General features: G+C 37.9%; 1 protein-coding gene across 1 annotated transcript; it reads left to right on the top strand.

Moving 5' to 3' along the window:
- The first annotated feature begins 11,989 nt into the window (after positions 1–11,989).
- LOC149407875 (uncharacterized) lies at positions 11,990–13,165 on the top strand. Its single transcript, XM_089622382.1, has 3 exons — positions 11,990–12,647; positions 12,958–12,987; positions 13,131–13,165. Exons 1-3 carry the CDS (start codon positions 11,990–11,992, stop codon positions 13,163–13,165), a joined length of 723 nt encoding a protein of 240 aa, XP_089478508.1.
- The last annotated feature ends 727 nt before the right edge of the window (positions 13,166–13,892 follow it).

Genomic DNA, 13,892 nt, shown 5'->3' with positions numbered 1-13,892 from the left:
TTCTCTGTCCCTTCCTCCATGTCTTCTTTCGAACATTCTCTCGTTTCGTCCTCCTCTCCTATAATCCTCCTCTTCAAAATCATTCTCCATCTCATCTTCTGTCTCCTCCCTAGGCTGTCTTCGTCTTCCTCTGTTGGGAGCTTGTTGGCCTTCCTCCACTCTCTCGACACGTTCTCGTAGTGGCTCCAACTCTTCCCTCATCATCCTCCGCATTTCTCCTATCATTGCTTGCATCATCAGCCTCCGGTCTGGAATTCCCTCATCTGCGTCGCTGTTGTTAGACATGGTTGCTGCAAGATATTGTTAGTAACAAAAGAAAAACCTCACCAAACTCTCCCTCACGTGTTTACACTCAAATAATATCACTCAGCGCTCGTGTTTGATAATGGCGATAGTTATACTCTCTCTGCCTTTTACCACTCACTCAAACTCTCTATAGGCTCGTACCGAACTACTCAGAGACCAGGAAGGTGATGAAAGGAATTCGAAAACGATACACCAAAACGACACAAACGACACCCAAACGACACGAACAATAAAACGACACCACGGAAAGTTATGACCAGGTCTTATATAAGTCCCAAAAAAAAACAATTCTCCCAAGGTGCAACAATCAGCCCAAAATGACAAATGGCGACAAATTTTTTTTCGATAGGATGTAGGATACCTAAAAGCGCTCCAAAACACACAAGGAATCTATCAGGAAAATAAAATTTCTTGAGCTCAAAAATACTCTTTCTTTTTTTTTTTTTTTTTTTTTTCAGATCATCTTTCTTTTTTTCTTTTTTTTTTTTTGATATCCGGGAGATAAATGCTAATTCAGAATTAATGTGAAACGCTGAAATTGATTGTGATCACACGAAATCAGGAAACGAATGAAATGGTAATTAAGTGGAAATTGATTCTGGAAATAAAAGGAATAAAAGCAAATCAGGAAAACTAAGATATAGAGATACTTCCGAAATTAGGTGCCAAAAATCGGGAAACTGAATAAAATTGACTTCCTAAAACAGACTTTGACAATTAAAACGAAAATTATGTCTCCACGGATTCTCTTTTTTTCTTTTTTTTTCTTCTTTTTTTTTCGGATCTTTTTTTTTTTTTTTTTTTTTTTTTTTTGACGCTCAAGAACTCAGACCTATCACGAAAAGAACACAGACCTATCACGAAAAGAACACAGACCTAATACGAAGATAACAAACACAGACTCAACACAACAAATACGTACGTACGGAATGAACACAACACAAACGAAGAGACGAAAACAAAGAAACGAAACAAAGGATAAGCAGACCTAAAAGTAGAGACTAGCTCTGATACCACTTGATACGAACCTCGGCCGACTAAGCTCCGAGACCCGATACCCCAATAGCACAGCGACGGATCGTCTACGTTTTAGGAACAAAGGTGGATCGAATGACGCCACGGACAAATGCGAATGGCCGTCTGATGAGTCGGGCTCGAACTCCTACACGCACCGCTTTGTAAGAGACTCGAATAGTTCTAAATGAACCAAAGAGAGAATGAAAATCCTCACAGAAAAGTGTTTAACTCAAAAATCAGAATTGTGTGTCTTCCATTCAGCCTAAAGGCTTAATTTATAGAGTTTACAAAGGTCAAATTCGCAGCTCCATGGGCCCCATAACCTAATAAGCCCATTTAGCCTTATTTAAGTACTAATAAGCATAAAACAAAGGACCAGCCCAATACAAACCATTATGGGCGTTTTAAATAACATGTATTGGCCCAAATAACATAAACTGAAAATAGAAAAATAGGAATAGTCTGACTAATTCAATTCAGCCCAATATGACGTTCTTCATTGTTGTTTCTTGGCTTCCTTGAATCCTCTCCTTTGCGAGCTTGTCCCCTTCTTCATCTTGGAGCTTGATGATCAGATTGTTAAGCTCCTCCTTGAATCTCCTCGCTCGAGCTCTTGTCACGGGTCCTTCCGGCACTTGGTATTTTGCTTGCGGCTCCTTTTGGGGCATGTCCTCATCAGGTGTTTGGTGTTGTTGTTCTATTTCGTCAAGTCTTCTATGGATGGGATCGAGCATGCGTTGAATTGCTTGAACAATGTCTTCCATCGTCAAAAGTGGCTGAGAAGAGCTTACTATCGCGGTCACGGTAATTCGCCATGAATCTGTGCAAAACAGTAATATATATATATATATATATATATATATATATATATATATATATATATATATATATAATATGTTGTGTTAAAGGACCTCACAAAACACTCCCTTACGTGTTTCACTCAAACAATGGAATCACTCGTGTTTATCACTCGTATTTGGCTTTTTTTAAGAATGTGTTCTCTCGTGCCTTTTTCCACTCGCATACTCTCTTGAAAACTTAAGCTCTAAACAAAGAACCGAACAAGGTAAAAAAAACAAAGTGGCTGTGTGAATTCTAGGCTGGAGAGAATAACTTTCTGGAGGAAAGTATTCTGGAGAAATTTATTTATTTATTTTTTTTTACTAAGAATTGGAATGGTATATGCTAAAAGATTGTGGAGAAGAAGTATTCAGGGATATATAATCTGGAAGGAAATGAAAAGAGATAAATTAAACACACAAGGAAAAAAAAAATTAAAAGTTTTCTGGAGAGATAGAGTTTTCTGGAGGGACAAAACTTTCTGGAGAGAATACCTTTCTGGAGATTTTTTTTTTTTTTTTTGCGTTTTTTGCGTTTTTTTTTTTTTTTTTTTTTGCTTTTTTTTTCGTTTTTTTTTTAAAGAAAGGGTAAAAAAAAAATTGACTAATTGAGAGCCTAAGCTCTGATACCAAATGATGTGAACCTCGCTGCCTTTGCGATGAACGAAGCTCAAATCGTTGCGGAATTACGTGGGTTGCCTCAATAAGTCTTTGCTTCAATTTGGATGAATGTTTGCTGTTTTGTTGTTGTAGGGAATTTTTGGTGGTTTTTGGATAGGTTGAAAGGAAGGGTCGGTTTTGTGTTTTGGGTGGAGTGATAATCGCCACAATAGTTTGTAATTTGAACTATTGATAAGATTTAGGGGGGAATGAAAGACGCCACAATAGTCTATGGAATGAAACTATTGATAAGTCTAGAACTCGAAGAACGCCACAAAGTTATTTGCCTTGATAAGTTCAACGATTTAGAACCTAAGAAATTAGAGAGTATTTTCTCACAAAAGTGTTTTCAGAAATGTTGATTGATTTTCATTCAGATTGAGTTGCCTATAAATACAACTTCAAATGATGGTTACAAGCATACCAAAAGACATAATTAAAACTTTAAACACTAACATAAATTCAAGGAAATGAAAAGTTTTGTAAGTGAAAAGTCTTTGAAAATGAAAAGACTTGTGGAAAATAAAAAGTCTTCTTGTAATGGACGTCCAAATGAAGAAGTTGGCTGATTGTGTTGATTTGTGGACCTGGATGAACTTCAAATTGGGCTGTTCAAGACTTCATTTTGGGCTGAAATGATGTTGAGTATTTTTGGCTCATCAAAGTCAATGCCTTGAGCTTGGAACTTGCTGAGTAGAATGGATACGTCCTCTTTGACTCTCTTTGCTCGGGCTCGCGTCAATGGGCCATCCGAAGTATCAATGTTTGTGCGAGGCTGATTGTTATTGGTGATGTCCTCATCAACTGAGCTCCCATCACCCCATCTGAAGGCGAAGTCACCTTCCTCTAAGCTTTTTCTTTTCCTGAAACCAGTCAAGGAACAGCAAATATGGTTAGTAGCAACGAAGTAAAGAATCCACGTTTATACATTATCAGCTACTAAGTATGCTTCGGTAATAAGTACAATACCTTTTTCCTTAACTTTGAGGTAGGCGGGAGAATTCATGCGCCAGTGTCCGGGTTCATTGCAGTGGCGGCATTTGTCGTTAGACTTGTCCACCCTGATTGCCCAGGGCTTTGTCTTCTTCTGAACCTTGCCTTGGTTCTTCTTCTCTGCCTTGTGAGGTCTCTTCTTAGATCTAGAAGTGGAGGCTTTGTGCTATGTAGCATGTGCCTCTCCTTGGTTCCTCTTTGTCTTAGCGAGACCTTCAGCGGTGTGAAGCTCCTTCATTAGCTCGGTAACAATGTACTCTAGCTTGTTCATAGAGTAGTTCAGCTTGAAGGTATCGAAAGATTCGGGGAGAGTTTCCTAGGATTTTAGTCTCTCCATCAATCTTCCATCCTAGGATTTTCATTTCATTCAGATAACTAATGATCAGTATCATACGGTCTCAGACAGGAGTCCCAGCATTCATGCGACAGTTCATAAATTGTCAGACTGCTTGTTGTCTGGCCTTACGCCCTTGCCCTCCAAATATCTCATGGAGATTATAGAGCATGTTAGCGGCTATCTCAATGTCACGATGCTGCTGCTGGAGCACATTGTTCATAGATGCTAAGATATAGTACCTCGCACTCTCATCAGAGCGGAGCCAGGCCGCCAAGGCGTCCATGTCCTCTTGAGTCGAATCATCATTAGTCTGAGGAGGGCACGGGGTGGTGAGTACCCACTTGTGCTTGTCAACGGTAAGGACGATGTCGAGGCTACGTTTCCAATCAACGTAGTTGTCGCCTTCGAGTTTATTTGAGGAAAGGATGGTTGAGAGAGGGTTGAGAGACATGTTGCTAAAATTAAGTTCAAACAAGTTTATGATTAGTCTTTTGGTTTAGGATTTAAGTTTGTTTAAGTTTTTAGGATGAACAAGACAGAAGAAATCCAAAGGTGTTATCAACGAAATGATACTTTTCCCCTTCGAAGGAAGGCCGAAAAGAGTCTCCTTTAATAAGTAAATGACTCATCATTAATGCATAGCCAAGATGTCAATACATCAATGCTTGACTAGCCACCTTGTAAAAAAGTTTGATCACTCATATTCTTTCGCAGCGCCTCGAAGGAGGATTAATAGGGTTTGATTCTAACTGTGTAACCAACCACTTAGTCCATGAGATCTACTTTGAAAAACAATTCACCAAGGGGACGCCTTGTCTCATCGTTTCACTCTCGGGCGTAGCTCTTCTAGCAATGATCAGAGAAAAGTACCGTTGAGTACTCTCATTTGAGAGATGACCACGAGGGTGACTCTTAGTCATGTGACAATTGCACTTTTCATTAGTGGTGGGGGTCGTGGGTTACAAACAACAAGTATAACCCTCCCACTTAGTTTTTAGAGTTGGCACATCGTCTCTTATATGTTCCGAAACACGTTTCCTAGTGTATATAGATAGAGTGGAATTCTAGAAATTGATTCTTAGATCGACATGTTTCAAGGGAGAGCATTGTTAGTGCATAAAGGCACACGACACATACTCAGACATTTCCTATTTTCTACAAGGGAAAGTGTGTGAGAAAATATTTAACTTTCACTTGAACACTTGAAGTTTCAGACTACACATCTTCTTGCATCTTCTTGCCAACTAGTGTTCAAGGAGACCTCTCAGTTAAATTTGCAAGAGGAATAAATTTTGAACATAAGTGATATAAATATAGTTTTGAAACATTTTGAAAAACTTATTTGATTTGGATGACAAAACATTTTTAAGTTTGAAAGTGAAAACAACTTTTCAAAATTCAAACTAGTTTTAATAGAATCTCATTTTCAAGTAAATATTCAAAATATCAAAACTTTTCAATCTTACAAATTATGTTTATAATACTTAAACACCTCGGAGTAAAGGCTCCGATGTCCAATTGAGCTAATTCCAAATGACTTAGAAAGTAGACTCACAGGCCTCTAATTTGGTTCAGGAACCATTCAAATCTGAGCTCCGAGTAAAGAGATGCACTCGTTTTCCCGAGCGGTATTCTTAAGCTCAAGGAATGTTGGACAGAAATTCGGCCGAGGGCAAAGGTGCAAGAGAATTAGGTGTAACTAAATGTTATATTGAGGTTTTACGTCTTATTGATGTGTTGTATTATTAAGGTAATAAAATAGAACAAAAGAAATAACAACAAACATAAAACAAGCGAGTAAATAAATAAAGCAAGCAAGACAATATTACTTCTTCATGAAATTACCCGAAATTCTCAAACTTCTCAAAACACGATTTTGATTATGCAAAAATTATAAAATTTTAGAACTGATTCTAATGTGTATTAATAGCATCCCAATAGTGTAGAAAATCAACATGCATTTTAATTTAAAGGCTCGAACAATAAATTAAAAAATATACAAAAACAATTCTAGCAAATTCATTACCCGAGTAAAATTAAGAAAATAATTTTCATAGTCATAGTTTAAATTACATGCACATGCTTAAACTTTGACAAAAGCTCTGATACCATTTGTGGAATAGATCTAGGATTAAGAATAATTTATCGCTTCTTGTAAGCGGCGGAAAATAAAAAATTCTTTAAAATAAAAATTCTACCTAGACAATGTTCATGAACATGTAATCTAAAATAAAACTATAATGACTTTTCACTCGGTACCATCGTCGCTTGAAGCTTGAGCGTTGAGAAGCTTGTGGATTGGTTGAATCGCTCGCCTCCCACTTAGCTTGTCTCCTTCGTGTCTTCTTGAATCCGAGCAACCACGATAGTTTCTACCACTAGAGTCTTCGAGTTTGGATAGGATTTAGTCTTAGAGCCAAAGAGCTAATACAAAACGCTAGGTTTAATGAGGACCTAGGTGCCAAAACAAAAGAGCGAGAAGAAGAGAGGGAGAGAGAGGGTACACAGCCAACTAGAGAGAGAAAGGCTAACCAAAAACTTATTATAACATTTTGAATAAGGTGTGGTATTTATAGGAGAAGGAATTGTCTTGAATCAATGCAAAAGATGCAATTTCCTCTTTTCTATTATGGTTGAATATCACATATTGATGAGCACCATATTTGTTTCCCATTCCTATCATAATAATACCAAAGCTGGAAATTTGTTTCCCTTTTTCTTCTCTTGGCTGTGTACATTATATAGCATTGCAAGTATCTTCATATATCAATGCACAAAATAATTTCACTCTTTCTTTTGATGGAGGCCACGAAATATAATCTAGAACATGCTTCTAGATGTTTCTTTATTTGTTCAAGACAATACAAGAAAAGCCCATGTAGAATTTTCACATAAAGTTCCGTCAAATGAAATTCAATACTCGAGGCCCAAAACTAATCTTGGCCGTGTGAATTATGATAATGTCCAAAATCTTATTTGACTTTTATACCATGTTATGTCCTTAATGGACAAAATTACCCTTTAGACAATTCTTGTAAAATTTGTCTAGTTCAACACTTGAACTTGTTTTGACTTAACTACTAGTTTAACAAATCCTACTCTGATGACTTGTGGTAGTGACCTCATGGATCCAAATGAACAAAGCTTGAGCTAGCATACTTGGACACAAAAGTTCACAAACCTTTTCCAAGTTCTTGCTTAATATCAACTGACTCCACTAAAGAGTTGACATTGAAAATCTCTCGGTTCAAATGAATATATTTTCTAGTAAAAATTCTACTTAAGTGTGATGAGTGGATCCATTGAATAATATCTATGTTCACCCTTCATGAATATCATCAGCTAGATGAGATTTATAAAATTACCATTATACCCTTCTAATAATTATTTCCTCAACTCCTATGTCACTTGTGAATAAGTTAGAAACAATGTATTGACGAGGAGCTAATAAAAGTCACATTGATTCATCCAAAAGAGTCACGACTCAATTTGGACAATGGCCAGTTTATTTATTCACATTCCAAGGAACAAAGCATGAGGTGATATACATTGCCTTTCAGCAATCTTGTACATGAATTCCATATCTATGAGATCTTCACAAAGTTGTTCATGACATATTTATAACTTAGTACTTCATCAATAGGTCTTTTCTATATCACATAGTGAATCTAGAACTCAAACTTTCTCAAATGAGAGTATGTAAGCGATGAAGTGACATGTCTTATTTCAGGATTGAGGTAAGCATGATGCAATTCATACATGGTGACTTTGAGACATAAGAGCTTAAATGGCTTGTTCTTATACTGTCTCTAGAAGTGCAGTGGTCAATTCAGTATCTTCAGAAGATACCTAGGAACGACTATAGAGTCTCCAACTCTCTATGTCTCATAACCAGACATCATAGGTTCTCCTAACAATCATACTGAGATCAATAGACGTTTGATCCTTAGATTGTGAATATACTGTTTTAAGCAAACCATGAAGAGTTTGTTCATGCAAATCTGTATTTGACTCTTCATTTGTTGTTAGGTTTGTTTAAGGTTTATCATAAAGCTTCATACAAACAAGGTCGAATGAATGAAAGTTTCGACTCTTTATTAATTATTCAGCAGTTACAAGCAAGATTATTTGTGAGACTTTATTACAAGAAATGCATATAAGCAACAACTACTACTCTTCTTGTGGGCATCAAAGCCAACACCCGTGAAAATACAAGTATGCGATCGTGGCAGTCGACTATTTCACCAAGTGGGTAGAGGCGGAGCCACTTGCATAGATCACGAAAGCAAACATGACAAACTTCATATGGAATAATATCATTTGTCGCTTCGGGATTTTCGCATCGATCGTGACCGACAACGGTAAACAATTTGACAACGCACGCGTTCGTAACATATGCGAGCAGTTAAAGGAAAACCTGAAGAAGAAGTTGGAAGAGAGAAAGGGAGCATAGGCCGATGAACTCCCGATGGCTCTATGACCCTTCTCAATTTGTTGGATTGGATCAGACACAAGGATCCTTCGAGATCAGATTCGGTGAATCCGCGACCCGTAGCTTATGTTGAAGCTCGAACTTTGGAATGATGAAGACGCCACAAACGAGAGTGGAAATTCGCTTGATAAGTCAGATTCGAACGCCACAAGGAATTCCCTTGATAAGTTCAGTATAGTTTCTTCAAGAAACAAAGAGAAATCTCTCACAAATTCATTCAAAGTGTTCTGAAAAACTATTCAGACTATTACAACCATTATAAAACGTTTTTCAAAGCTAACAAAGCAAAAATAAACTGAAATGAAATAAACACACTTAAAGACAATTAAAACTAGACATTAAATGCCATAAAACATGAATCTGATGACATTCCTTGTGAAATTCGGAATCCCCTTTGTTGCTGCTCTAAATGGTGTCATAAATGGCTAATTATGCCTCTCATTAGATGCCATAAGCCTTCTCTAATCAGATGTTGTTTGAAGAACTAGGTACAACTCTTTATTAGGCTTAAAAGAGTGTATTTGGGCTGCTTGTTTTTGGGTCTCATGGATGAAGTTCTCCATCTCCTCCTTGAGCTGTTTAGCTCTTGATCTTGTCATTGGTCATGGTCGATCTTGGATTAAGTCCTTTTTTACTTGTTTATGAGTTGAATCCATCTTGACTTGATCTTCATGCGAATCCATCTTGATGTCCACATCATTCCCTCCATCTTGAAAATGATTTGTCCTCAAATCTGAATCAACATCAAATGGACTCAAGTCAGAAACATTAAAAGTTGTACTCACGTTATACTCACTCGGTAAATCAAGTTTATATGCATTGTCATTGATTCTTTCGAGCACTTGAAAAGGACCATCCCCTCGAGGCAGCAACTTTGATCGTCTTTGGATCGGAAATCTTTCTTTTCGCATATGTAACCAAACCCAATCACTAGGTTTAAAAATCAGTTCATGACGTCCCTTGTTGGCTTGTTTGATGTATTGCTCAGTTCTTTTCATAATGTAATTCCGCACCTGCTCATGAAGTTTCTTCACAAATTCTGCTTTTTTCTCGCCATCTAAATTTAAATGCTCATCAATAGGTAATGGTGATAAATCCAAAGGAGTCAAGGGATTAAAACCATAAACAATCTCAAATGGTGAAAATCTAGTAGCGGAATGAATTGAACGATTATATACAAACTCCACATGTGGTAAACACTCTTCCCAAGTCTTAATATTCTTACTAATGACAGCCCTTAACAAAGTAGACAAAGTCCTATTCACGACCTCAGTTTGACCATCGGTTTGTGCGTGACAAGATGTAGAAAATAAAAGCTTAGTCCCTAATTTACCCCACAATGTCTTCCGAAAGTAACTCAAGAACTTAGCATCTCTATCCGAAACAATTGTCCTAGGCATACCATGTAATCGCACAATCTCACGAAAGAACAGATTTGAAACATTTGAAGCATCGTCTGTTTTATGACATGGAATAAAATGAGCCATTTTAGAAAACCGATCTACGACCACAAAAATTGAATCACGGCCACGCTTACTCCTAGGCAAACCTAAAACAAAATCCATTGAGATATCAATCCATGGTGAACTAGGAATGGGCAGCGGTGTATATAAACCATTTGGTTGCACTCTCGATTTTGCTTGCTTACAGGTTATATGTCTCCCAACTATCCTCTAAATACCCCTTTTCATGTGCGGCCAAAAGAAATGTTCTTGCAAGATGCCTAAGGTTTTTGCTACCCCAAAATGTCCCATCAACCCTCCACCATGAGATTCCTGAACTAACAAATCACGCATTGACGAATTAGGCACACACAACCTATTTTCCCGAAACAAGAATCCCTCATGCCTATAAAACTTCACATGGCCAGATTTCTCACAACATCTATATATATCCTTAAAATCACTATCATCCATGTACATACCCTTAATATGCTCAAAACCAAGTAATTTAGCATCAAGAGTTGAGATTAGGGAATACCTTCGCGAAAGCGCATCTGCGACAACGTTCTCCTTACCTTGTTTGAACCTGATCAGGTATGGGAATTGTTCAAGGAATTCGGACCAACGGGCATGTCTTTTATTCAGCTTGTGTTGTGTCTTGAAGTGCTTCAATGATTCATGATCGGTGCGAATCACAAACTCCTTGGGCATAAGGTAATGTTGCCATGTTTGAAGGGAACGAATCAGCGCGTACAATTCCTTATCATATGTAGGGTAATTCAAAGTTGAACCATTCAATTTCTCGCTGAAGTATGCAATTGGCCGACCATCTTGCATGAGTACGGCTCCAATACCTACACCTGAAGCATCACACTCAGTTTCAAAAGCTTTTTCAAAGTTAGGTAGAGCAAGTAAAGGAGCATGGGAAAGCTTATTCTTTAGAGTTTTGAACGCCTCTTCTTGTTCCTCGCCCCACTTGAATGGTGCATTCTTTCTTATGACATTGGTAAGTGGTGATGCGATGGTACTAAAGTCCTTGACAAACCGTCTATAAAATCCAGCGAGCCCATGAAAACTCCTCACATGGCCCACATTTGTTGGGGTTGGCCATTCTTGAATTGCTCGCACCTTTTCTTCATCAACCTCTATACGTTGTGCACTAACAACAAATCCAAGAAATACAAGCTTGTCGGTGCAAAAAGTGCACTTTCCAAGGTTAGCGAATGTTAAAGTATTATGTTAATTCCGTGTATACTCTCCAGAATAGTCTAATTATCGTGTAACATTGTTAAAAGGCCCATTAGGTTGATTGTTAGATGGGCTTTATTTTTCTCCTTGTTAGTTAGAGCTGATTAGTGTGTGGGATTAATTCCCTGAGCTGTACACGTTTTTCTTAGCTGTCCTTAGTTGTCAACAGCTGATTATTTGTTTCCTTGTATAGTAGGATTAGGTTTCCTTATTTGTTTATTTCCCTTTCCTTGTAATGTGTATAAATACACGTCTGATGCTAATGAGAAAATATCAATTCCGCACATCTCCTTATCTCTGTTTTACTTTTATGGTATCAGAGCTACACAAAACCCTAAAACACATATAGGTACTCGTGATCATACACCATGGCCGAGTCCAATAATACCAGTTTTACTGGAAATTCTTCTTCTTCTCAACCTGGGATTAATCCTATTATCTCAGCTGACAATTCTTCTCATTCCATCACTTCCCATAAATTGAATGGGAGTAATTTCATGGAGTGGTCTCAATCAGTCAAACTCTTCGTTCAAGGGAGAGGCAAATTTGGCTATTTGTCTGGAATCACAACCAAACCAGACGTGAAGGAAGATGCAGCCAAATATGGCGTTTGGGAGGCTGAAAATTCCATGATTATGTCATGGCTCTTAATTCTATGGATGCAGGTCTAGGGAGGATGTATCTTTTTCTTCCTACAGCATGTGACATCTGGACGGCGGTTAGAGAGACGTATTCTGATCTTGGCAACGCTGGCACACTCTTTGAGATAGAAACTCAATTGAGCAAGGCTAGACAAGGCGAGAAGTCAGTGACAAAGTACTACACCGACCTGAAGATGCTTTGGCAAGAGGAAGACCTTTATTGCAACCACGAGTGGAGCTGCCCAAAGGACAGCGCCTTGTACCAGAAGCTCGTGGAGAAAGGAAGAGTTTTTAAATTTTTGGTTGGCTTGAATGCAGATCTTGATGAAGTCAGAGGAAGGATTCTTAGCCGAAACCCTCTCCCAAGCACCCGGGAGGTTTTTTCGGAAGTCCGGAGAGAGGAAACTCGTCGCCAAGTCATGCTGGGATCCGGAAAGAATGAGGCTGCACCAACACATTCAGAAACGAGTGCAATGGTGTCTTCCAAGCCTAATTACAACAACAACAATAACAACAACAACAACCGGAACCCAAGAAATTCCTCTGGCCGCTACAACAACAATGCTCCAACTTGTGAGTACTGCAAAAAGATAGGGCACATCAAAGCAAAGTACTGGAAGCTTCACGGCAAACCTGATGATCTTCCACAGCCCTTCAACAACAACAACAAGGGTGCCTTTCAAGCCTCTCAGTCCACGGCACCCAAGTCTCAGCCAAGCAGCCCTAGAGCCTCTTCATCAACTCAAGATCAGTCTTCTTTCACTAAAGGAGATTTAGAGCAAATGCTTAAGATGTGGTCCTCTCATCAATCAACATCAACCTTAGCTAAAAAAAGGTATTCATGTAGCAGCCCTTAAAACAACCTTAGAAAACTCCAATCCTTGGAGTTTAGATTCTGGTGCTACAAACCACATGACTGACTCATCATATCTTTTCCATACATATTATCCTTGTTCTGGTCATGAAAAAGTGAAAATTGCAGATGGATCTCTTTCAGCCATCGCTGGGAAAGGTTCAATTATTTTATCACCATCCATTACTCTTTCTAATGTTCTCCATGTTCCTAAACTTGCCTATAACCTCTTATCCGTTCATAAATTGACAACTGATTCACAATGCAAACTCACTTTTATTCCTTCTGGTTGTGATTTTCAGGATCTAAGTTCGGGGAAGATGATTGGCAGTGCTGAAGAAAATGGAGGGCTCTACTACTTCACATCCGAGACCACCTTGAGTAAACAAATTCAGAAACCTCTTTGTTCTAGTTTATTTTCCGTATCTGATGACATTATGTTGTGGCATTTTCGTTTGGGACATCCAAGTTTTGGTTATTTAAAGCATGTGTTTCCCTCTATGTTTCATAATAAGAATATTGATTTTTTGCAATGTGAAATCTGTCAATTGGCAAAACATAAAAGGTCTCATTTTCCTACTTTGAAATATACACCTTCTAAACCTTTTGCTTTAATTCATAGTGATATTTGGGGGCCATCTCGTGTAAAATCTTTAACCAACACTCGCTGGTTCATTACCTTTATTGATGATCACACTAGAAACACGTGGATATACCTTTTAAATGATAAATCTGAGGCTGAAAACACTTTCAAAATTTTTTACAAAATGATTGAAACTCAATTTGATAGCCGTATTCAGATTTTGAGAACTGATAATGGTAGAGAATATTTTAACAAAACCCTTGGTGAGTTTTTAAATGAAAAAAGCATAATCCATCAGAGTTCTTGTGTTTATACACCTCAACAAAATGGAGTTGCCGAAAGGTAAAATAGACATCTACTTGAAGTTACTCGAGCTATAATGTTTTCTATGAATGTTCCAAAACGTTTTTGGGGAGAAGCTTTGTTAACTGCTACATATCTAATTAATAGAATGCCAAGCAAAATCCTTAGCTATAAAACT

Source organism: Urtica dioica, chromosome 1, assembly GCF_054948205.1.
Source record: "Urtica dioica subsp. dioica isolate 48M chromosome 1, U.dioica_male_clone48M_v1_H2, whole genome shotgun sequence".
NCBI classification, from domain to species: domain Eukaryota; kingdom Viridiplantae; phylum Streptophyta; class Magnoliopsida; order Rosales; family Urticaceae; genus Urtica; species Urtica dioica.
This window is presented reverse-complemented; position numbering and strand designations above follow the sequence as displayed.